The sequence below is a fragment of the Musa acuminata genome, chromosome BXJ1-10 (genome assembly GCF_036884655.1).
Source record: "Musa acuminata AAA Group cultivar baxijiao chromosome BXJ1-10, Cavendish_Baxijiao_AAA, whole genome shotgun sequence".
Classification (NCBI taxonomy): domain Eukaryota; kingdom Viridiplantae; phylum Streptophyta; class Magnoliopsida; order Zingiberales; family Musaceae; genus Musa; species Musa acuminata.
The window spans coordinates 22,322,469-22,346,869 of record NC_088336.1 but is presented as its reverse complement, the minus strand read 5'-3'; the positions used below and the strand labels follow the sequence as shown (position 1 = coordinate 22,346,869).

At 40.6% G+C, this 24,401-nt stretch overlaps 4 protein-coding genes across 6 annotated transcripts; 1 reads left to right on the top strand and 3 right to left on the bottom strand.

The window, feature by feature from the left end:
• Positions 1-2,212: 2,212 nt before the first annotated feature.
• LOC104000719 (vacuolar-sorting receptor 3) lies at positions 2,213-9,594 on the bottom strand. Its single transcript, XM_009422830.3, has 12 exons — positions 9,132-9,594; positions 7,164-7,856; positions 6,713-6,801; positions 6,495-6,564; positions 6,345-6,428; positions 6,166-6,242; positions 6,019-6,100; positions 4,858-4,940; positions 4,652-4,718; positions 4,317-4,445; positions 4,127-4,236; positions 2,213-2,543 (listed from the first exon to the last, which is right to left on the bottom strand). The coding sequence occupies exons 1-12, from the start codon at positions 9,445-9,447 to the stop codon at positions 2,442-2,444; spliced, it is 1,902 nt and encodes a 633-aa protein (XP_009421105.2). The 5' UTR covers positions 9,448-9,594; the 3' UTR covers positions 2,213-2,441.
• A 910-nt stretch (positions 9,595-10,504) lies between these two features.
• Positions 10,505-13,808, bottom strand: LOC104000720 (glucan endo-1,3-beta-glucosidase 7). The gene is made up of 4 exons (XM_065085489.1): positions 13,427-13,808; positions 12,337-13,341; positions 11,926-12,012; positions 10,505-10,718 (listed from the first exon to the last, which is right to left on the bottom strand). The coding sequence occupies exons 1-3, from the start codon at positions 13,488-13,490 to the stop codon at positions 11,981-11,983; spliced, it is 1,101 nt and encodes a 366-aa protein (XP_064941561.1). The 5' UTR covers positions 13,491-13,808; the 3' UTR covers positions 10,505-10,718; positions 11,926-11,980.
• A 948-nt stretch (positions 13,809-14,756) lies between these two features.
• Positions 14,757-18,764, top strand: LOC135582915 (uncharacterized). Of its 3 annotated transcripts, none has more exons than XM_065086539.1 (4): positions 14,757-14,968; positions 17,405-17,558; positions 17,766-17,823; positions 17,916-18,764. In XM_065086539.1, exons 1-4 carry the CDS (start codon positions 14,841-14,843, stop codon positions 18,515-18,517), a joined length of 942 nt encoding a protein of 313 aa, XP_064942611.1. In that variant the 5' UTR covers positions 14,757-14,840; the 3' UTR covers positions 18,518-18,764. The 3 variants fall into 3 exon arrangements, with proteins under 3 accessions (XP_064942611.1, XP_064942612.1, XP_064942614.1); XM_065086540.1 differs by having other exon boundaries at positions 14,784-14,968; positions 17,699-17,823; XM_065086542.1 differs by having other exon boundaries at positions 14,931-15,066; positions 17,699-17,823.
• A 3,811-nt stretch (positions 18,765-22,575) lies between these two features.
• LOC135595524 (U-box domain-containing protein 4-like) lies at positions 22,576-24,021 on the bottom strand. Its single transcript, XM_065086538.1, has 2 exons — positions 22,906-24,021; positions 22,576-22,780 (listed from the first exon to the last, which is right to left on the bottom strand). Exons 1-2 carry the CDS (start codon positions 23,914-23,916, stop codon positions 22,721-22,723), a joined length of 1,071 nt encoding a protein of 356 aa, XP_064942610.1. The 5' UTR covers positions 23,917-24,021; the 3' UTR covers positions 22,576-22,720.
• Between the last annotated feature and the right edge of the window lie 380 nt (positions 24,022-24,401).

Sequence of the window (24,401 nt, the reverse complement as noted above, 5' to 3'; positions counted from 1 at the left end):
ACCTCATTCCCTCGTGAACACCTGTAGATGCCACTGCAGGCGTGATGGAACAATTGAGATCAGTCGAATTCGTCTCGGTGCTTGCAACCTATCAGTGGTTCTACGTAGTGCCCATCTACTTTTAACACCTTTAATCTCTTGCTGCTCCTCCTCCTCGAAGCCAATGAGGATGTCCTCATTGTGCAAATTATAAACGCGTGTCCATCTCTTATCCTAAAGAATGCTCTAAAATTAAAACTCATATATAACTAAATAAATATCAATTAATCGTAGTTCGTTTCTGGGAAATTTCCTGGACACCTGTTTCATCCTTCTTTCCTCATTCCCTTCCTTCCTCTTAACCTCGACACCAAGTTCATGCACCATAACATCTTTGGAAACCAAACCAAAGCTTTTCCACTTGCTGCACTTTCTCGGTGATGATGCCTTCCATTTTTAATTCGAGTTGAAGGTCACCTTCTCTTCTGAACCTTGTAAACTACTCAAGTGCCGACGCATGGAGCTGATGATGGATTAAGGGACAAAGAATCTGTGCTGAATTTGTATAGGATTGTTGGTACACTGCTTGTGGCTTTCTCAAGGCAGTTCAAACTTCAACAATCAAGTTGATCCTCTGTGAATCTTCAATGAATTAATAGTCAAAAGCAGAGGATCAATGGGTTTTCAAATTAGATTAGTAAATTATTCTATGTTGGGTCCCCAAAATCATGCTGTAGGAGTTCATGAAACTTGACCAACACAGTGTATTCTAATCTCATGTGTTATCCACTTCACCTCCAAGGAAGATTCGGTGCTTATTCTTAAACTAGCCTAAATATTGTAGCAAAAGAAGGGAGGAGGAGTCTCTCAAGATGGGTATCAAGTGAAATCTGGGAAGAAACACGATAAGAACATACTCATTTTATTCACCTTAAATTGCGATATCGTCAAATTTAGAGCACATCTCAAGGATTATAGAACTCTCCATCAGCATATAAAGTATGGTTTTGTGGCTTGTTCTTTGAGATGTATAAAATCACAAACTAATCAGCAAATTTACTGGTCTCACAGTATAAGAAGATGATGATGAAGTCTTGTCCCTGCTATAGATGTTGACAAGGTTCATGGAATCATATTCTATCAAGATACTGCGAGATCCTTTTCCTTGCATCACGGCATAATTGTTTTCAGCCTTCGTGGTTCTAAAAATCAAGTTCATGTGGATTATATGTTGAGCACTTGACAAAAGATCATGGTTTGCATTCAGACTTCTTGGCTCCATTAATATTTAGGTTTATTTTAGTGGCACACAAATGCAAGCCAGACGAAGAAGTTTAGGTTTGGAACTGAGAAGCCTGACCAAAAGAAAAGATTTGCAGTGACACTGGAAATTGGATGTCGTAGTAACATCGAGACATGTTCTTAAAATCATGTCAAATCCACTGAAACAAAAGGATAGCACCCCATGCTATGTTTCTTGGCATATGTAAATAATTCAAGAAAACAGTGAATGTGCTAATGAGTACAAACCACAAAGCATCATATACACAATGGAACAAGACTCAGGACAGAATGATATCCAGGGACTTTGATATGATGCTACTGTACTGATCTTGATATCAAGTATCTTGAGTCAATCCAAAAGGGATGGGGATATAAATAAAGAGATTTTGGTGTCATGAAAAGTCCAAAGCATCATGTATGTGTCAAGATGGGGACAGAGATGATTAGAAGCACAAGATATGGTGCTTGGTGCAGTCCATTGACAAATATTATAAGGCACAGAAAAGGAGGGGGACAAAGTGGGTACTCAATGTCCTAAGAGCTACTCGCGAAGCATGCACCAATAGAGGTGACATCTGACTTCATTAGGTGGTCGGCGGGCAAGGTGGGCATGTGTAAATGGTCAACCCATATGTCTGTGAACAGGTCAACTGAGAAGGCATAAGGATAGATTTTATTGATGTGCAGGAGGACACATAAAAACTGTCTTAGGTAAGGCATATGAAACCGACAAATAATATTAAGATGGATCAGTACATAACCATGCTAATTAATTTTTAATAACATTAATTGATATGAGAAATGTAAACATTATTATACAGTATAATAGTGTTTGTTACTCATGATAATGTAAGATTGGCAATGGAAAGCTTAGCTATGCAAAACATTAATGGGTGCACACACAGACCCATTAATGCCTGCTCTATCCAACTGTAGTTAGTGGGAGATATTAATTAGCACATGAGAAGCTTATGCATGAACAGTTAACACAGTTAGTCTATTACAGATCTCCTAACAACCCATTGTAGCACAAAATTTCTTTCTTGTACATCTGTTTCTACTCTTTTATGGCCGACCCAGCATGCATCTTTTATTTCTCCACCAAGGCATGTATTGCCCTTCCATGTTGGGGGCAAAACCAAAATGAGAAAGATCCTAAAAATGTAAATGGAAAAACTTCAGGCATGGATTTCCTCGAGAGAATGGTTTGGAAGCTCTCCTTGGCCGTCCAGCGGCATGTACTGTGCCATTATAGCCCTGATCTCTGAGTCCATGTATGACTGGAAAACAGGGAGAAAGTGAAAACACATCAAAATTTTATTAAAGGTCTGAACTGAATAGTATACAAGATGTTTTAAGGTAAATCATATGTGCGACACCAACCAATTTTGTCAAGCAACTTCCTCATCGCAAATGCTAATCGAATTGTAATTTTTCTTTTCAGCAACAAAGCAAATAATAATAATAAAGAAAAGCTTAAATATTGTTTAGTTTGTAATTCCTAACCAATGCCCTTGAAGTTAAATTCAGAAACCATGGGCATCATGATCTTAGCAACTATTTTAATCTGATTACTGATAGAGATGCATAGAACAAATCCTGGTACCATCCTAATCAATCAGTCGGGCTATTTCTCAATGAAGGTAGCAAACAGGGCAATTTTACATGCCAAATATTAAATCAAAGATATTAGTACTTTGTAGTCACGATGATGGTTAAAATGCAAATATAGGAAGTCTTGTGTAATCATGATGTGTTCCTTAGACTAAAAGGTTGTGGCGTCAACAACAATTTGACATTTGTGATGTTGGAATAATTAAAAAACATACATACATAAAAAGTTGGTGTACCTGAGATAGGTTTTTGATATACAGCATAAGAAAAAGCAATATTTCTAACTGATAGAGCAACCGATTTATTTATGATTATGTGGATGTCTCAGGAGAGTCTACATATGCAATGGTAAGATAAGACAGGTGGTGGGAGGAGATAAAGGAAGATCAAAGTCCTTATAAGAATTATTAGCAATAGATCTGTTGTTACTAAATATGTGAACCTAAACATAGCTCAAGGGGCACAAAAGGTCCATGTAGCTGACCTTAAATAATTGGGAACTTACACCTTGCAACTCATTGTTAGTGTTGCTGCTGCTAATCGCAGTAATACAGAAACAAAAACTAGTGCACAGAACCATGAGAGCTGTCAGCACCTAAGGTTTCACAGTTAACAGTTGGACTTTGCTCTTCCATTGTGTTACATTTGGTCCCCACTGCCCTAGTGCAATAAATAGGCCTTACAATGTCAAAATAAAAGATAGCTCAGAGTCTCAGACCATCATTGTTGAGGCCATTTCCACCAGCATGGATCGGCTCTTCGAAACAATTGCAATCGACCAGGCGATGCCAAGGATCTGACAAATTTCTAAGAAATGTTCCTAACCTAATATCAACTGCCTTGAAGCTAGAGACAAATTCATAGCTAACACAAAAATAGGGAAGGGATTGCCTAGTTACCTAAAAACTTCTGCATGGAGGGATATTGGGAGGTCTACAAGCAGAAACATAAGGGATTGTGATCAAGTGCAGCGAACATTTCAAAGTTCACATTAGAATTCCACCAACTTACACCGATTCTCTCAAATTGGCTGCACTAACGGTCAAAATTTTCTAAAACTAGCTGTCAACCGCCCGATTACAACAGGGTTTGTGTCAACCATCCAGTTCTCAAAATTCAAAATTAGGCAAGATAAAACCTAAAAAGAGACTATAGGTCAAATTGAGGCTTCCAAATAAAATGCAATGGTGAATATGATATCCCATAAAAGAACAATGACAAAACAATTTGTGTTGTCTTGTTTACTTACCCTTAATCTGTACTTGTATATAACATATGCTCCAAAAGAAGCAATAGCCAACACCATCAAAAGCACCCATGCAGCAGCCCATGTAGCCTTTGCTTCGCTAGCTTTCTTGCCTGCACATGATTCATCAAAGAGTATTTATGATATGGTTCACCTAAGATGATTACATGGACAAAGTAACTTGGAATCTCACTTATGCAAGTATCTTGTTCTTTGATGTATAGAAGGTCCCCACTGCAGGTGCACTCATAACTTCCCCACGTATCTTTGCAGCTGCATTCAGGGCACTGACAAGCTGTTTTCTTCTCGCACTCATTGATATCTAAGTCAAGAAAAGAAAATAATTACATTTGCTGAAACGGATTTGATAATTCAGCACATGTGTGGTAGCAGTAGATTGGGTCTAACAAAGCTGCTATTTTTCAAAGTTAAAACCTATTGCCTTGCACAAACACCACCTTAGAAAATAGCAACGAACTTATTGTTGTGCAAATTTACTTGCAAGAAAGAGCAACCGAGCATTCTTACTTTCACAGACTTTGACAGCATCACCTTCAAATCCTACGGGGCACTGGCATTTACCATCACCAGATTCCTGAACAGACAGATTCAAATAAACTGAAATAACTCTGGAATTCACAAATTGCAATAACAGAACAGCTAGTTAGCCCATAGTTTTGTTGATCAACAACGCTATTCTATTGAAACATTATGGGTCATGGAACTGGACGAACCTGACATGCAGAAACTGTCTTGCCATCACGAGTTTCTTGCCAACAGCCTCCATTGTTTATCCTGCACCTTCCAGGCCCAATTGCTGAAGAGCAGATGAAATGTTAGATGTGCATTCGTCTGCACTACATTTGTTGACTTTGCAAATGTCATAAGGGGAAAAGTCATAAAGAGCAATATACTTTTACAAGCAAGTTTTAGCGATGGCCTTTCCAACAGAGGAGCTATCATAACACTAAGCAGAACCAATAAACTATCAAAGTCATCTAAGCTGGCCTTTCATGCTGTTAGTTTTTTACTCCTATGGCCACTCCCATACCATTTATAGGCCATGATGTGACAGCACCAACATGATCAACAAATGAATTTAAAATGACCCAAAACCTAGAATGAAAAAGTAACATCAATATGCTAAAGTGCAATAACGCAAGATAGGCATGATAAAACATGTGCAATTTATGAATTTCAATGTATAAGAACAAAAAAGTTAAAGTTATAAAGAAAGCATAACAATGTAAAATATAAGATTCAGAAAGCATGCAGGTCAGAGAAAAGATTCATCCAGAGAAGTCAAAAACAAAAGCTGGTTGATATTTCCACATAATTTAACTATTAAAACAGTGATATCATTATCGATGCTTCATAACTGGAAATGCAGGCCAGGCCTGACATCAATTGTAACCTGCTGCCTGAAGTAGTTGGACCGTATCGAGAATGAATTCTATGAAAATATCAAAAGTCCAAATGCAACAACAAAAACCAAAGAAACTAACACAAAATATCTTGATTTAGTTTCATGTTCAAGATGAAGTTTTTTGATATATTTCTAAAGGTAGCAGAAGAAAATGTACAACCTAACAAAAGTACATTATATAATGTTAAACAAAAGATGATATACACAAAAAATTGTTTCTAGGGGATGGTCAATCTCCATATGCAGAAACAGGTTCATTCAGCACATAGAAACAAAGATGCATTAACTGACAACAGTATGATGATAAGTTCTTCACTGTAATTTTCCTTTTGACTCGAGCAAAAATATATTGGTCTGTGTTTTCTGTCATTCAGTTAGTTAAGGATACAGATTCAAATTGATGAAGACTTAAAGCATATTGGGAGGTTTCAAATTCTAGATTTTCTTCTAGAGAGGAACAAGGTGCTACCTTCACAGTTGCTATATCCATCACCCTTAAACTGCACACCATTGAATACAGGGCACTCGCAGACTCTGCCACGGAAAGTATCCTGGAAGATAATGCAACCATTAAACAAAGAATGGGCTGACTTACATCTGGAAGTTAAATTGGTACCTTGCAGGCAGTAATGTTGGATGCTTTGTCATGCCAGCATCCACCATTATCATCCAGACATTCATTTGTTTCTATATCTGTGTCATGACCATTTGCAACAGTGAAATTTTTTTTTCATCTACTAGTTTTGATCATGAAAATGGAAGGTTGAAGAACAGTGCAAAGTTACTGAACCTCACCATCACTCAGGCAAGCAGGTGGCTCAGTAGTTTCCTCAAAACCAGCACAAATAGCTTTTAAGACAGCCTTTTTCTCTAATTTTCCTGCATTTATTCTTTTGAATTATAAATGCACTCAAAAGTTTGGAACTTATATTATCCAGGACTAACCTCGATACTGTCGATTATTAACAATGAGTGTAGGCAATATAGTAACATCTCCCCTTGAACCTGTTCCAACCTACAGAAAGGAATTTCAACTGGAAATTAGGTATTGGTTCAGATTAACATTTGATGTTCAGAAGGACTGCAGACAAAAGCATTGTTTCCACAACAAGGGTCATGACCTTGTTCAGTTCTACTGAAAGTGCATGACAAGAATGACTGACCTGAGCATCTTGTTCCATCTTCAGTAAAGGATTGTCACTATCAGCATTTGGGTCTCCCATACACTGTTCAACCTTCTTAATGTCTAACCCTGCCCAAAATAAGCATGTTATATGAGTTCTCACAAATGATATATTGCTTTTCACAGTCTTTGTGTTTTTCAATATCATAAACCATGGCTTTGACAATAATAGTTGCACAGCATAGCAAATCATCATAAATTATCATACACACTTAACTATCAATACCATCTTCTTGTTATTCCTACAATGAGAGACTAGATCATGTATTACATCAAATAACACTGCAAGTCAATCAAAAGAATTCCAATTTGAGAAACATAAATGCCAGAAGAACATAGCATGAAGATGATACAGATTGAAGCATGTTAGACAGTAACAATGTTGGCAAGACCTATCATTCATATCTAATTAATTCTTGAAATGCACCTACCCAGAGACTCCATAACAGTATCTGCACAGTCTTTGTTGTACTTCTTCTCATTCATAGGACACCGTATATGAAAATCAGTTACATAATCCCACCAAACCCAGGGTCTTTTACTTTCATTTGCAACTCTAAATACACAGAGTTGTCTCAAGTTCTCAATAACTACATCCTTCCCATCATAACCAGTGCTGAAATCTTGCTCTGGATCAGGTGCACAGTATCTCCCCTTATTGATGCATTGTGACTTGCACTGTTTACTGATGATGAAAGCTTGAGGACAGTACCAGGTAATGTAATGAGGTGTAAATTGACTATAACCACCTTTCTCAAGCAGTTGAGCTACACCCCTGAATTCCTTCAAGAAGTTCATCAACATGTCACATTTAGCACCACACTCATCATTGCTATTAGTCCACAATTCATACTCCACCCGCTCATCTGGGTGTGGAACAGCTTCTCTCCAATCAAGGTTCACATTGACCATTTCACCGCTGCGGACAGCCGTCTTTAACTGTTCACCAAACCTTTTATCAATGAGAGCAGAGGGAATTGTTATGTTCTGAATATATTTTGCAGATTCATCATCCTCCAGAGGTAAATCCATGGTTATCAAAGGTTCATCCTTGTCATCTACAACAAGCACTGCAGAGGCACCAGCATTCTGTGCGTTCCAGACCTTTTTGGTGAAAAGGCAATCTGTATAAATAGGAAAAAGAATATAATGGTAGTTAAACGACATATCATAGTCTAATTAAATCCTTGGGAGAAAAATCATTGCTCTTGTTTTGCCATTAGAAAATAATGATTACAAGTTCATCTATTAAACTCAAAACTGACATAATCGCATGTGCAGCGATCTCATGTGAAACTCATAGCAAATTAGATGAGGTGCATGAAACCTCTCGACACATTTCAGAAATGTCACCGCTTTGTCGAGGCAAGACCTCGTCCAGAACTTCGACAAGTTTTAAACAAAATTACAACATAGAGGGCACTGACACAATAGACTATTAAAAGATGCTCGATGATGGAAATGAAAGATTTTGAGTTGTAATTTGTTACAGTACAATTATAATCACATAAATCAAAGTTTAGAAACAGACTCGTTTACTTGTTGAGACATTTCAAATGACCAAAAGACAGTTTCCATCAACATTTGTAAAAAAAAATCTTTCAATAAACTCAACCACCATCCTATATCTATATGGAGCTTGTAACCAACAAATAACTTCATGCCTCCCATTGAAGTAAAAAAGAAGCGAATATGAACTAGGAGAAGAAGGGGTTCATGTATTTCACTAAAGAAAAGACTAAGAAGATCTAGGAGGAAAAAAAAACCTAGATTGGAGAAGCACACAAAGTCACAAAAATCAATGAGATTCATATGGAATAAGCATTCAATTCTTCAATTTTTTATATCAAACCCTAAAATCCATGAACCACAATGGCTACAGGTTAGCTGAGTGTTTTTATCTTCAACTACAATAGAAGTAACGTCCCAAGATCATCAGCAAAATAATGCTAATGACCTCCCCTTTTCTAATTGAACGCTTAAAAAATATTTGTGTGCCCCTTCTGAACCTCCCAAAGTTTTCTAAATTCAAATTTCAAATATAAACGATTCTGAATCATCAGCCTATCAAATTTGAGTGTGTGTTCCGCTTCTCCAATTATTTTGAGTAATTAATCTATCACCTGTGTGTTTTGTTTCCCCTATTCTTTTGAGTAAATAATCTCTCATCTACTACATTATAATTTAGATTTCAAAAAAACAGAATATGTTAAGTAAAGGAAACTATATCCATTGTCGCATTTTCTATTAAACGCCAACGGAGCTCAAGAGACAGAATTAAACGGTTAAAGACGACATCTAGCATCAAACTTCCTCTGAGACGCCAAAGATCTCCAAAGATATTCACATTGTGACGGGAAAAATGAAAAAAACGATTGTCCGATACACACACATTTTACCTCCGCGATCAATGAGGAGAAAATTGGGAAGCGCGCCAACCTTGGACCTAAATAGATCGGGGCGCGAGAACTCGTCGCAGGCCGCGGCGTTCTCCTTGGGGTACACCACCGCGCCGGCCATACTCCCGCCATACTGCGGGATGCCGAAGTTGCCGATGGCGCTGTCATGCTTCCCCTTGATCTCGGATGGCGAGATCACCATCAAGCTGTTCTTCTCCACCACGAAACGCCCCGCCACCGGCGGCGCCCAAATCCCCGAGACCAACCCCCACGCCACCAGGACAAACCCTAGGCCAAAGCCGGCAGATGGCCCCATCACTTTCCCCTTCCCTACGGGTAGAGGAAACAAAAAATTCGGACCTTCGAGTGCTCGTTCTGCTTCGCCCTTCGATGCCCTTATATCACGTACGAAGCACGCTTCCTTGGAAGGATTTCTTCTCTCTATGATTCCCGTCTACTTATTCTTCTGTCGTCGGAGGGGAGTCGACGTAAAGAGATTAGTTCCGACGACGAAAACGAAGAAAGCCTTTACCCACCCAAAAAATGGCATTTTACGGGTTAAAACCATTATATATATATATATATATATATATTAGCCTATCTTCATTAGATATATGAATAATTATTAAATAAAAATAAGAATAAATAAGATGGAAAACATAAAGGAATAGAAAAATGTGAGACGGGTGGATGTCATTACACGAGTCATTTCCAATCCAATGAACTTGTTTATGGCATTAACCCGAGAAGAGTTTGCAGTATCAATCAATTCTAACGTCATCCTCAATTTTTGTCATAGGAATAAGAGACCATCAATTATTGGAATCCTTCGACGCTTAAGTCAGATCTTGGAAGTGTGGCCATAATCTTCTCAGAAAGGGACGCCTGTCTCGTAGTATAATTTCATCACTTCACATACTCAAAACACTCCCTCCTAAATATCATTAGTGCTGTCAAATAATCCAAACATTCCCTGAAATTTGAAGAACTGATTGACAATTTCACATACAAAAGATTCATAGTCTCACATCCAATATGTTATTTATAAAATCCTGAATCTTTTTTTTTTCCCACACTAAAAGATCAGAAAAAAGTGAGGATTTGTTTTGTTTTTGTTTTTTTACTTTCTCATAAAATGTTTCAGAATCTATACACAAAATTATCCCTATTCCTGTAATATGCAATAACACAGGCTTGATTCCTGTGCAGCTGTTACTTTGAACTGGGGTCTCCTTTTGTAAGAAATAACCTGTAATATGCAATAATCAAATGCAATAACATTTGATTATTCCTGTTTCTGGAAAATGCAACAAAGCTGATATTTCAATCCTAGTAAACAATTATTTTATATAGAAGCAACTAGATTCCAAATATATGAACAAAGAAGCTACTCTTTTCCATTCAGATAGTCTCAATATCATGTAGTCAGTACCCATCTAACACAAACAACAGAACATTCAAAGTTGTTGATTACTTTAACACATGCATAAAAGAAGCCACAAAAGGAGTCCTAAACCATGCAAAAACATGCAAACTAATGCTTCACAGATCTCCTACCCATAAGCACATCTGAGCAATGTATAAGGCCTGCAAAAGAAGAAAAAGAATTCATAAGCAACAAAAAAAATTGAAGAAACAGAGTTCTGTAAGTTTAATTTCTAAAAAAATAAAAGTTGTAGTAAAAACACCCAGAAGAACCAGAGATTCAAAGTGAAATTGCTTCAGCTTAGTTTCATACCAAAGCCAAACAATAAGAATAGAATAAAAATTCTGTGTCTGAGCAAACTGCAGTTTAAAGTAGATGATGCAAATATGTAAAATAATTTACTGAAGCAACATGGCATCTATGATTCCATGAAACTTCAAAGGCATGGGTTTTTGTTTTTTCTGTAGTTGGTCCAGTGACTAACTTAACCCATTCTTTTGGCTGGATTAAGACATAACCAACCTTAAAGAAACCATCCACTATTTAATGTAAAGTAGTAGATCAAACTATGAAAGAAATAAACCCTGATAATGGTTTGCCTTTTATAATAAAAATGGCTTATGTTCAGATGGGTAGCTGTCCCATTAGAAGTAGCAGATAAAGCAGAGAAAGAATGATTATACATGTAGATGTCCCCAGATAACAGGAACTTGTTGAGTAGGGTGTGAATTTTTGGCCTTATTACAAATCAATCATATCTTGTACAACAATCAGGTCCACCAGCATAACCAGGTCCCAGGATGAAACCTGGCTCTGATATGTAGAGAAGCTCTCTGTAATTTTTTTTATGCCAATGCCTTTGAATGATTATTTTATGCTCACCCGACACTTGAAAAGCATTAGCAAAGCCTATGACCAATAAAGAGGACCTGTGATTTTCCTTTTCCTTTTGAAATTGACCAGAGGCAGATATATATATATATATATATATATATATATAAGAATAAAATGTCTCTTAAAGGACTTGAACAGACTTGCTTATGTGGGGATTGCTGTCAAGGTCTACAAGATAACCTGACCAATTGGTAATTTGTTGAAACCTGCTCAGCTAGTTGGATGTAAAGGAACCAACTAAGAAATAGAAACTCAACTGAAACCAAATGGAATCTTCTTAATCTGACAGAGATCGAACCGGTCAGGGTTGAGTTTGATAGATCACCTAGAAAGATTAGAGCTAAGTGTTCCAATGATCATATGGCAACAGGCTCTCCCTTTTTACCAACTAATCAAGCACAAGACAATCATTACCATGTCAACTATAAATTCACAAAAAATGCTTTGAATTTCAACAACAAGATAGAAACTTACATGGATTCGATAGGAGTCATTCCCAATGTAACAAGACATTTTCCAGCATAAAGCCTCAGCTGAGTTCAAAATGACACCCTAGAAAGCCTGCAAAATATCCAGGTCTATCAAATGGACAAAAGATAACCATACTATGCATTCAAAACAGCTCAATCTATGAGCTAGTGGGTAACAATTTACCTAAGCTATTACTGTTTTCCATTACTGTCCTTCAGCTAGCCTTTTGGATTCTTAGAGTTTTATAACACTTAAAAAGCACCATAAGACAATAGATTACCAATGATACAGCAGATGTCAGACCAATACAATAGGGGACCAACTCAAATTGGCATATGTAATTGTAAGAACCAGTTTAAAGTTTTGAGACATGAATTAGTGAAAGAAGTGCAAATGATGCGAACGAACACATACTTGGATCTGAATTGATGAGCACTGCGGTGCTGTCGAAGCTGCAACTGCCTCCAGATTGTTTTGTTTTCTGCCAATAGCTATTAAAAGCGTAGGAAGCATGAGCTACCACATTATCAGGGTAATAGCAGCTCCCATCGGGCCCAATTTCCTCACAATTAGCCCCACCCTCACCACAAGCGTAATCCATTGCCTCCTGCAACTTCTCCATTGGAACGGTTGGCTTTGCTACACACCACAAGCCAACCTTTTGCCCCTCCCCTGACCCTGGAGCAGGTGCAGCCGGTGTAGGCAGGCACGTTGGTGGCGAGGCCAAGAACACGTCAGGTGGGCTTGCAGGAGGGACCAACGCGGGCGAGGCATCAGGTGGAAAAGAAAAGGAACCATCAGGCGGCGACGGAAATATCATGGGTGGGGGACTTGGTTTCTTGGCTAAGTGCGAGGGCACCTGAAAGCCAACTGGCTTTGGCATTTCTGAAGCTGAAGGCGAGGTCAAAGACGACAGCTTTCTGCTCTCCCTCACCACTCTGATGTCCTTAGGCTTAGAAATGCCCAACCTTTTCCAAGCATCTTGGTGAGCAGAAAAGGAAGGCTCGTCTATGGCATAAGCTGAGCCACTCTCTTGCAGAAAACCAAGTATGGGTTTGAGTGTAACGCGAGAGTGCTGGTGCAGACAGTCGGCGGAGAAGGCAGCTGAGACTTTCATCTCCCTCACGAGCCCCCACCTTACAAGAGAGTAGTGAAGGTTCTTGACAGAAGGGAGAACAAAGTCCCACTGGTGTTCATTGCTCTTGTTACAGTGAACGCCTCTTCCAACTATGATGGTGGTAATCCTAGTAGAAGGGTAGCGAGCTAAGACATGCGATCTCAGCCAGGTTTCAGCTGCTAAGACATTGGAAGAGACCACGGGAAGGTCTGCGTCGCTTACTGAGACCCCAACCGAAGGCCGCTTCCCATGTGAGTCTGGTTCCTGGAGGTGTACGACCTCAAAGCCTTCTTGACCTGTAACTGAAGCGGAAAAGAAGAACACATCAATAACATATATCAACACAAAAAGGGTTCAAGAAAGAAGGAATAACAAACAGATAGTTACCTGTAAGACCCGATAGAAGGATAAGGTAGAGAAAGTGAACAAAGCAGCAGCGAAACCCGACCATCTTCTTATCTTGCTCGTGTTCTAGTGGGAAGAACAGGGAGGTGGGATAAAACCCTTAGGAAGCCGGAGGGGGGACGGGCGGTGAAAGGGTGACTTTTTGGGGATGCGAGGGCAAGGAGAAGCGGGTTGGTCTTTAGCCAATAAAGCGGAGGGGAGCTGGTGCTCGGAATCGGAGTCTGGCCATCGCATTGTGGCGAGCTTGTGCCTGTCCTTCCATAGCATCGAGGAGGGCGCTTCTGAGGCCCCAAGGACGAAGGCGTGGGAAGTGTGCCCCACTTTCACGGCCAAACCAGAGAAAAGATCAAGCCTTTTTGCGCATTTTGACGTGAAACAAACTGTGGAAACGGGGCTTTATTTTCTGCAACTGTACTACTTTACTGCAACATGTCGCCCTGCGTGTTCAAAACCTCTGCCTTTATATGTTGTGCTGGTCCTCACCGATGATAACTGCACGATCATGGAGATTGCTGCCGCCAGGGGGAATTCAAACTTTGTTCTTGCTCCATTCACAAGAAGATTTGCATGATTAATCTTTGATTGTGGAGTATGCCTGACTAAACCTCACTGTAATCGCATGAGACGAAGCTCCCGAGAGTTACATGTGAATTCAGGCAATGATGTCCCTGCGGGTGCAGAGCTGAGGGGTTCACGAGAATGTTTGAGTTGAAAGTAGTGAAAGGGGATGAACGGGGGACTGCATTGGGAAATCAGTAAGTAATTAAGCATTAAAAGGCAGTCAAGGTGGCAGTACTACGACTGACCGGTCCGGCTGCTCTGCTTCCCGTTTCGGGGCGCTTCGGGAGCTGCTTCGTCTTGCTCTGCTGTTAATGGCAGCAGATCTAAGCGGGGAAGCCAGCGCGGGTAATGAGTGCCTCATGAAAGCATTATGGCATCAGTGCAGGTGATGCATGGTAGAGGGTGCCATTCCGGGAGGGAAAGACCTTACTACACAATGGATGAATTCACCATTCATACAGTAACTTTGCTTCGATCATGGGAGAGAGTTCGCCGGCACCGCCGTGGTTTGTTTCCTGCAAGCAAATTCGACTGATATTACACTAATATTACTATATAAATATTTAAATATTTTTAAAAGATGTCGATATATGAAAAATATATATGATTTTTCATTTGGCTTCTCATCCATATGACGCCAGATAAACCGGTTGGATTTAATGTGGACCTGAATCCGGTCGAGCCGGATTAGCGCTCGAACGGGTCCGATGCGAACCGAGTTACGGTCCGACGGGACGGAATTCCACAGGAGCGGGCGGGCTGTTGGTGTAAACGATGGCGAAGCCCCAAGGAGAAAGGTTGTGCTTTACGATTGCCATCCTCGCTTGCGGTGAAGATGCCGGAGGAGCGGAGACGAAGGGAAGGCGGGGAGGGAGGAGGATCGTTGTCTCGTCGAGAGGGCCGTGATTGCGATGGCAGACGCCTGTCCTCCCGATCGGAAAGGGAAAAAGAAAGGGAACCCAGGTGCCCAGCTCATCTCTCTCACACACGTGCCATATCTTGACAGTGCAATTTCGTTCCCGAGTCTTTCTTCGGGGGATCGATTCATTTTCTAGGATCAGGTCGGCGACAGGTTCCTAAAAATCTGATCTGTGGGAGTCTTGATTTTTGTTCTTTTATCATTTGTTTTGTGTAAGATGGTTATGGGAGTGCAAGACTTGGGGAAGTAGCTGTATTTGACGAGAATGGGTATTTCTTGCAATTGGGTGTCTGCTTAGAGTAGATGATACAGGGGGTTCAGTATTCGGTGGTCCTTTACCTTTAGTATTGATTCGGTGGTACTCCCCGCGGCCTATGCTTCGGAGAAGAAGGCACTTGTGTAAGATTATTATTGACCAGCAACCAAGACCTTTGCTCCGACGATATCTGTGTAGTATGTACTATAGAACTTGCTGAAAGCCCTCAAAACTGGATGTCTAATGCCCAAGCTAGAACTTTCCTAAGACGCTCGTAGTCATGGCCAAGAAATTAACTTTGTAGCATTGAATCCTAGTTTTGCAAGGTGCTATACCTATTGATTGGCAAGGCTCATGGTTTGAGTAAATTTGCAGCAGGAATTACTGCCGTTTTGGATTTCTTCTAAACCAAGAGACTCTACTCTTAGTGGCCCTGTAGGAGACATTTCTTGTGCATTGTCTGTTGCATTGTAAGCACATTCTGTGGTTGCACCAGAAATTGCTGCCATTTTGAATCTCTTGTAAACCAACAAAAAACCTATTTAGTGTTATCCTCCTTATAGGAGATATTTCTTCTGCATTGTCTGTTGCACTGTAGGCACATTAGACTCCAGTGCTCAGTTTACATCATCATTTCTTGTGTTATTGGGTGCTTTTCTGTTGATAGTATCCCAGAATATGTATTTACTTATGTTTACTTTGGGTTGGTAAGTTCAACCTTCACTGAAGGATAATTTAAAGCATGATAATTGATTAGCCCTAGTTTTACAAAGGTCTTCGTTTGCAGAAAATGATACACAAACAATACAAAGCATAACTAAGGGAGGAGAAATAATTCAGTGTGCATAACAATCTTTTTCTAAAAAGCATAGCTGAGAAAACAAGGTTTCTGCTAATGCAGAGTGTAGGGACGTTAATGTATGTAGTCTTAGCCTTGTAAGCAAAAAGACTATTTCTGTGACTTGAACCTTGGCTAAAAGATGTTGGAAGTGTGATAATTGATTAGCCTCAGTGTTATAAAGGTCTCTGTTTGTGGAAATTACAATGATAGAAAATTAATATAAATCATAATTCAATAACTGATGAAAAATTGATTTAACTTTCAGATATGCTAATCTACTACTTTTTCAAAAGGTGGGGCCTGCTTGGTAAAATCTTCTTTAATGTGTTTTTATTATCTGAAATTGTAAATAACTCATTGGGGACAAGACTTGATGATTAGTCAGAAGTCTGAGCCCTGTCTTGACCTTTGCCATTTTTCAGTGGTTATGGCTCACAAAAGTTAGTTCTAAGGAACATTATGGGTAGGAGACAAGCTTGAAAAAAAAAAAAATGGTTGCATTTATGTTCTTGCGTTCCTGACCATATCTTTTGTATTGTTACTTTGAAAACCACGTGCTGATATTAACCTTTAATGATTGTATGCCATTTCTTTTTTTTTTCCCTCTTATCAGAAGTCCTCTTTCTGTTTGTGATTGATTTCGTTGACATTATGATGTGATTGTACATGTGCATTTTGCTTGTCTTCAGTTTGCCTTTATGATAATGAACAACTCTGCAATCAATTTTTAAAATTTTATATTTTCCAAGTCAACATGTGAAAACCTCTGGCTGTCTCTCCTTTCATTTCTATCTCACTGCTCTCTAATATCTTCATCCCTCGCCCTTTGATATACAAATCTTCACTATCTTTGAACCAAATTTCTATTGATTGAAACTTGGATGAAATGTTTCTTTTATAACACTTGTTGTTTTATCATCAGTGCTTTGAATTCAATAGACTATTATGCTGGGTGAGGACAATGTTCTGGGCCATGTATAATTATGAAATTCATTTACCTTTAGTTCATAAATGTTTGAAATCATTAAATTTCATAAATGCTTTAAAATCCATTTAATATTTTTTGACAACTTTCTGTCACAGCAGCACATGACAAATTTTCAACACAGCAAAACAGAACAGGTCAAAAATTATGTAGGGACACCTCAACGTATGTATCATTGATTCTCTTTGACTGCTTCTGGTCATCATTTTGCGGAACTAAAACGTCACGAAGAAAGGCCATCCGCAATTTGCATTTTTAATTTAAGAAAAAAATATTCTACAGCTAAATAAATTGTAGGTTTTTTCTTACAAGCCTTTAGTATTTGTTTCTGGATTCATCACTAGGACGGATGGTGTTGCTTCTCACTTTTTCTAACCAAAGTTTCCCTTTTTTAACAGTCCAAAAAGATTCAGGAGACATGGAAAACCAGCATCAGCAAGAACATACTCCCGCAACCATGATTTGGACATTGATGACAATAGGGAATGGAAGCATCTTGGGCGGTTTCAAGATACTTTGCCATATGAGAATTCTTTATCAGCAGATTCTAAGGTGCAGTCTGACATTCTTAAAGATGGTTCCAACAGTCTTGACATTCTAAAGTGCATCATATTAATTATTTAACTGAGATATTTGTTCTTTTAATTTGTTATTCATTGCATATGAACCTCTTTTTCCTCCTGGTGTAGCAGGATTCTTGTTCAGACCCATGCCTCAAAGTACCTCATTTTATATAACAATCTTAGGCTACCTTTGCAGCACGATGAATGTGGCAGTGCTGGGCATGGTGGTCAAAACTATGTTCACATAACTGCTGGTAACTTAAATCATTTAATTAGAGTTAATCAGTTGACTCCTTTTAAATTTACGTCTTCTTTTTTAAAACTTCTTTTATGTGTCGTCATAAAGACGATGGACGGAGTACTTTAAAAGAGCATAATGGCAGCATGGTGGACAAGATAGAGGCATCTGATTTGCAGAGGAAACATGACAGGAGTAAAGCATGTGAAGATGACGACGAGTGGAGACATGATGGGTATTTTGAATTGGAGGCTGAGGCATCAGCTCCCAGGAAAAGGCCTGCATTCAGTGAAAAAAAAATGCCAGCAGAAGATGTCCCTCCCACTAGATCAGAACTCAGAAACCGCCATGATCGACAAACTTTTGGTGTTTCAGGACGGATGGAAAAGGAAAACTACTTTTCACATGGAGATGAGCTTGAGAGATTTTTCCATCAGGCCGACGATAAACATGATAGCCGGGGAGACAGATATCACCAAAGAAATGAAACGTACAGAGCTGGTTATCAGTCGAGAGAGAGGCATGGTAGCAGGGACACAAGGGGCAGGGAAACTTTTGCTGGAAGATACGGCGAGAAAAAAACCTATCGACAGGGTGGTTTGCAAGTAGAAAGATGGAGGCATGATCATTTTGATGAAGCAAATAGAAGCCCAACCCCAAAGAATGAAGAAGAGCAGATAGCTAAGGTTGAAGCACTGTTGGCTCTGTAGCCATTGCATCCGTCAAGACATCTTGAACGGTTCCATCTGATATTTCTCAAGAGATAGTGGTGTTTCTTTAGCGTACTCAAAGCAAAATCACTCAAAAGAGTTTGATAATTCTGTATCTTATGCTATTCTGTTGTCTAAAGATAGCGTGTTTTTTTCTCCTTATTTTGTTTCTCTTTTGCGCGAACTATGTTTGAGGTCATAGTTTTTCCTCCAGTAAATCCGTGTTTTTCTTGATTCGTATTCTCAAGTACAAAACCTCCATTGATCATTCGCTCATTTGACATTTTCTTTGTTGTGATTTTGTGTGATAGCTTGGTTCACTAACAATTAGATTCGAGGCCATAGTCAACTAATCTGCCTTGGGATCTATTTATTATTATTGTTGTCTGCTAGCCCGATTCACCGGTAAACAACTCCTGGATTCCATTGCAAGCGTTTCTGCCTTTGTTTTTTCCATTGTCCTTTGTCATAGTTTCTGCATTCTATCATTAGGGGGGCAATGCAATACCACATTCCCTGTTCTCTGCTCCTTTTATTGGTTGAGTGCATCAATTCAGAGAAATGGCAGTCTCAGATGCAAACCTATGATCTAACTCGTTGCTCCGTCGGGCCACGAGATGAATTCTTTTTATGCGAATCCCAACAACAACACTTACTCTCTCAGGTGTTCGGTGAACCGGAAGATCTTTGGTTAATATCATGTTGACTTGCTTCGTAGTCTTCGTTAGTATATTGGCTTAATCGTATCCCATGAGTCACCTTCCTCATGCCAAGTATGACCGCCAATTCTTTAAAGCTGGATGAGGCAGATTAAAGCAGTAGTACCGGAAACACGTCGATTTCACTTCGTCGGCGGCCGCTAAAGTTGTTCCACTGCATGCCCACTTGACTTGCAACTTCGTGGAACGAAGTCGCACATCTCACCAACCCATTGTGTATATGATCCCAGCCGTCGTATTTGAATACAGTAGCTGTTTCGTGATCCATGTGGTGCTCTCAAATGGCGGAGCTTTCTTTTGGTTGGAGGAAGCTCCTGCAGCTCGAACAGTAGCAATCCGATGGCCGGTGCAGTGGAGCAACGCAAGGCAGAGTTGGCTCGGTGCTGAAGAAAGTGAGAGCGATACTGACATGCGAAGCATGAACACGAGATCCAACATGGAGGCTGCGAACACCGGAAAGCGAAATGAAGAGAAAGCGCAGTTTACCATTTCTATTGTGATAATAATAATAATTATATATATATAATTAATATATATATATATATAAATATATATATATATATATATATATATATATATATATATATATATATATATATATATATATATATATATATATATATATATATATATATATATATATATATATATATATATATATATAGAGAGAGAGAGAGAGAGAGAGAATTAGGAGTGAGAAGATATTTACTGCTTTAGTGGTAACCAAGAGATCATGTATCATGAATGATTGGTATGGCTAAAAGGTGGTGGAGACGAATGCGCAAGCAAATCGGCTTTCAAAGGATATGTCTGCTTCAATGGAGGCATGACAGATCCAGTGGAGAACATGACACAAGACTTGGATTTTTCCTGTTCAGAGTTCTGAGGATGGAGAACGAATGGAAGGATTTACTTTTTTGCTCAGCTTTTTGTGTCTTTTTGCAACCGCCAAAGTCGATCCACTTTGTGTCTTGGAGAAGAAAAGGTGCAAAACCATGTAGCTCTCTCTCTCTCTCTCTGCGTGTTTCTGCAGAGAACAGCTGCTGATCGTGTTTTGATGGTTGAATCTCTCCATCATGCAGGCTAAGGAAATGAACCATTGGGATGTTTGACATTGTTCATGGGAAAGTGTTTTCTGGACTGTTGTCTTGGATTCCTCGTGTTTCTTGTGAATGTTGATTTTGTCTTGTTTGAGAATAAATACACTTAACCCATTTGTTCTTTGACCTAATTTCATGTTGTTTATCTGTGATTAGCTCAAGAGTTTATCTGTGCTTCTCCTTCTTTCATTTACATTGAAAAGAAGAACAAAAAGGGAAAAGGAATTAGACAAAAGACAGAAACAAAACAAAAGTACAAAAACTAATAAAGTAGCAACATGAATGCCCGAGTTGGATCAACCTTTTATTCTTTGTTCGTGTGTCACATAAACCAAAGTTTGTTTCACGTCCTCCTTTAAAGTTTGACGAGTCTTTTCAAAGCAGGAAAGGACGCATTAATGGATCTTTATTTTCTTGTTCAGATTCAACTGTTCCAATGTATAGCAGCTTAGTGGCTTTGCCATGGGGTTGACTTGACTTTCATGGTCCGAGTACCAGACTTTGTCGAGAAAAAGTCTCATTGTACTGTGTAATTTTTTGATGAAAATATTGACCATAAAATCATGTTGGCTTAAGTTAGATTACCAATACAAGGATAAAAATAATAATTAATTTAGCTAATAAAGAAGGTTTTGATTATTTATAGTTTAAATTATATCTTCATCATTTATTTTTTATAAAAAATATAAAAAATTATGAATCTCACTTCATTTAGCTTTACATTAGATGACTATCAATTATTAATTCTATATTAAATTTATTGCTTAGGTATAAATGTGACTGTGTTAAAGGATTTCATCGTCAATATCTAAATCCATCCAACGTGGTTCGAACCCAAAAGCACAAGAATATCTAAGATGACGATTATAGGTGATTTTGAGATAGCTCCGAGATGACTCCGTAATGATTTAAATATGACTTAAGGTTGAAGTGTCGCTCTCTTGATGCACTATTTATACTATGACAATGAAATTTTTTGACTCGATTCTTTTAATGCTCAAGTTAATAATTAAGATATGTAATGAATAAAAATTTTTTTTAGGAAGAAAACCTCCGACATAATGTCAAGGGTTAACTTTTATATATGATCTCGAAAGGAATAATTTGTAATTATTTTAATATTTTTTTTTGATATTTTATGCATGCAGACGATAAGAGAAAGATAACCTTACATGATGATCGTTATCGACAAAGATAGATCGATGAAATATACCTTAGATTTTTTAATGATAATTTTTACGTAACGATTAGACGTTTAATAGGACATGCTGTAGTGATGATTAATATTTTTAATAATGATGATTAATTATTATTATTTTTTTTATCATATTGTTTAATAGAACATGCTGTCGTGAGAAGAGTTTATGAGTCGTCGAATTAAAAGCCGAAACCTGTAAACGAAGGATGCGACTCACTTGTCATGTCGTAGTATCAATATCAACCTAATAATGGCACCACCACATCCAAACATTAGCCTTCAAGTTTGTGACGACGGAGGGTGCAATGAATGAGGATAAGAGGACACCATGAGCGACTTTTGCGTTCCCATAACCGGGAGAGGGATGTAAGTAAGGAAGGCCTCATGCATGACTCGAGCCGCGTTATGGGGATGTCTCCATTTGCCATCCCGCCGCAATCCGATGCGTTATTGATTTCCTTTTCACAGAGATGCCGAGCACATCACGTAAACTATTTTATTTCATTTAATGGACGAAAGGGGACAGCTCGAGAACAAGAAGGAAGGATAGGAACATCCATATTTCAAACATCGAAATCGAATCGAATCAAATTCAAGATCATACGATTTGATTCAGATTTATAGATATTAAGAATTAGAATGCACATCATCATAATGTGAAATCGAACGTAACTTATAAAATCTGATATAAGTTTAATGAATGAATTAATCTTAATTTAATCCTCTAACAAAATTACCACATCAAAACGGCGGTAAGAGCGAGTGCGGCGGAACGAGTCTTTCCTTGGCGCGGGCGACTCGTCGCCAACCTCGACGAAACGGATAAGGCATTGCCGTGTGTCCGTACTTGAGGTACAGGTTCGGAGGACGCGATCCGCAGGACCATCACATGCTCCCATCATCATCCCCTTCCATCCATCTCTTCCTCCTCCCTACTTCACATCCTCATGCACTCGCCACGCCATAAATTAGCATACACGAATCACCCACGGCTTCACTGTTTTTTTTTTTTCTTTTTATTTTTACCATCTAAAAAATACACACCCAAAAAAAACAATCGCATTATGTTAAAAGAAAAAAGCTTCTTTTTCCATTTTCCATTGGCTTAGGAAAATTCACAGTCACTCGCGGTCACATATCTTACATCGAGGGTCACCGGCTCTGGAATCGCGCCACGTGTCCAGTTCTACCGGTGTGAGTTGCCGGTCGTCCTCGGTTGCCGCAGTAGCTCGAGCAGCGATTCCGCCTGGTTTTGGTTTGAGCGTTTAAATTGGATTAAAAGAGGAGTTAGGGGAAGGAAATAATTACAGGAAAAAAAAGAAGATCGATATAAGTAAGAGGTGGGGTTGTCGTCGGCGAGGTGAGGTTTACCTTCTCCTTGGCCTTCTTGGTGCCGGACTGGGAGAGGTCGACGAGAGGGGGGATGGCGCCCTCGTGGGCGACCATCTTGCGGTAGACGGCGCTATCCTTGCAGATCTCGAGGAGGGAGCGGACGGCCGTCTCCTTCTGCCGCGGGGTGCCCCTCTCCACCATCTCCACCAGAACCGGGATGCCGTCCTCGTCCACCGCCGCCGCCCGCCCCTCCGCCACCTCCACCACCGCGTGCAGCACGTACGCGGCCTTGTCCACCATGCCGGACTCCGGGTCGGCCATCAGGTCCAGGAGCGGCCGCACGATTCCGGCCTCGACGGCCCGGGCCTTGTTCTCGCGGGAGGCGAGCAGGGTGAAGAGGGCGGTGGCGGCGTCCTTCTTCCCGCGGGGGCCGCCAAACTCGAGGAGGGCCACCAGGGGAGGGATGGCGCCGGAGCGGCCGATGGCAGCCCGGAGGTCGTCGAGCTGGGCGAGGCGGAGGAGGGCGCAGGCGGCGTTCTCCCGGGCAGCGGGGGTGCCGGTTCGTAGGATGCGGATGAGCGGTCGGATGGCGCCGGCGGCCGCGATCGGGGCTTTGTTCTCGTCGCATAGGGAGAGGTTCAGGATGGCGGTGACGCCGTGCTCCTGCAGCTGGGGGTCCGGGTGGGAGAGCAGCGCGACGAGGGGCCCGACGGCGCCGGCAGCCGCGATGCGCAGCCGGTTCTCCGAGCTGTGCTTCGCGAGGAGGCGGAGCTCCATGGCGGCGCGGCGCTGCGACTCCACGGTGACGGAAGGGGACTCGATTTCAGAGATGAGCCCGCGCACCACCTCGTCCGAGTAATCAGCGGCGCAGGAGATGAGAAGCCGGTGGAGTCCGCCGCCAGAGGAAGAAGTCGACGAGGTGGGCGATCCGGAGGAGGGAAACTCGCCGGAATGGTCGCTGTTGCAGTCGCTGAAGGCGCCGGAGGAGTCGCCGCTGTCGCTGTAGCTCCGCCCCATGTACCGATAGCTCGACGGGCTCTCCGCCTCCATCCGACCTCGACCAAATCCGCTCGAAGAACAGTACAAACAAAGTAACCTTCGTTGGTGGCGGACGACGCTTTGCCCTCGCCGCTCGCAAGTGGGGAAGGCGGACCGGAGGGAGGTAATAAAGGGTAGGGGGTCACGTGATCGTCACGTGAGACGACCGCGACCGTACCAAGCCGAGCAATCTCAGTGGCGCCGGCGCACGTGGGGGAAGGCCCGACGCGTGTGGCGTTGGTCTGCGGTTACTGGTAAGGAGAGAAGACAGCCAACGGCACAGCACCGGTCGGAAGACCCCACGCCGCCCTCTTCCTCTTGCCTTGTGGCTGCTAACAGCAGCTACAGATTCTGGCACTCATTTATTCCCACTATTCATTTTAGGGGTTAGAAACAGCTCGGTATTATCTTACTAGGAAAGAAGAGAGACAATGCACGTCACTCTCATTGGTGGCTGAGTCAAAAGAGAAGCACCAAAGCATGCAGCATCGGCGAAG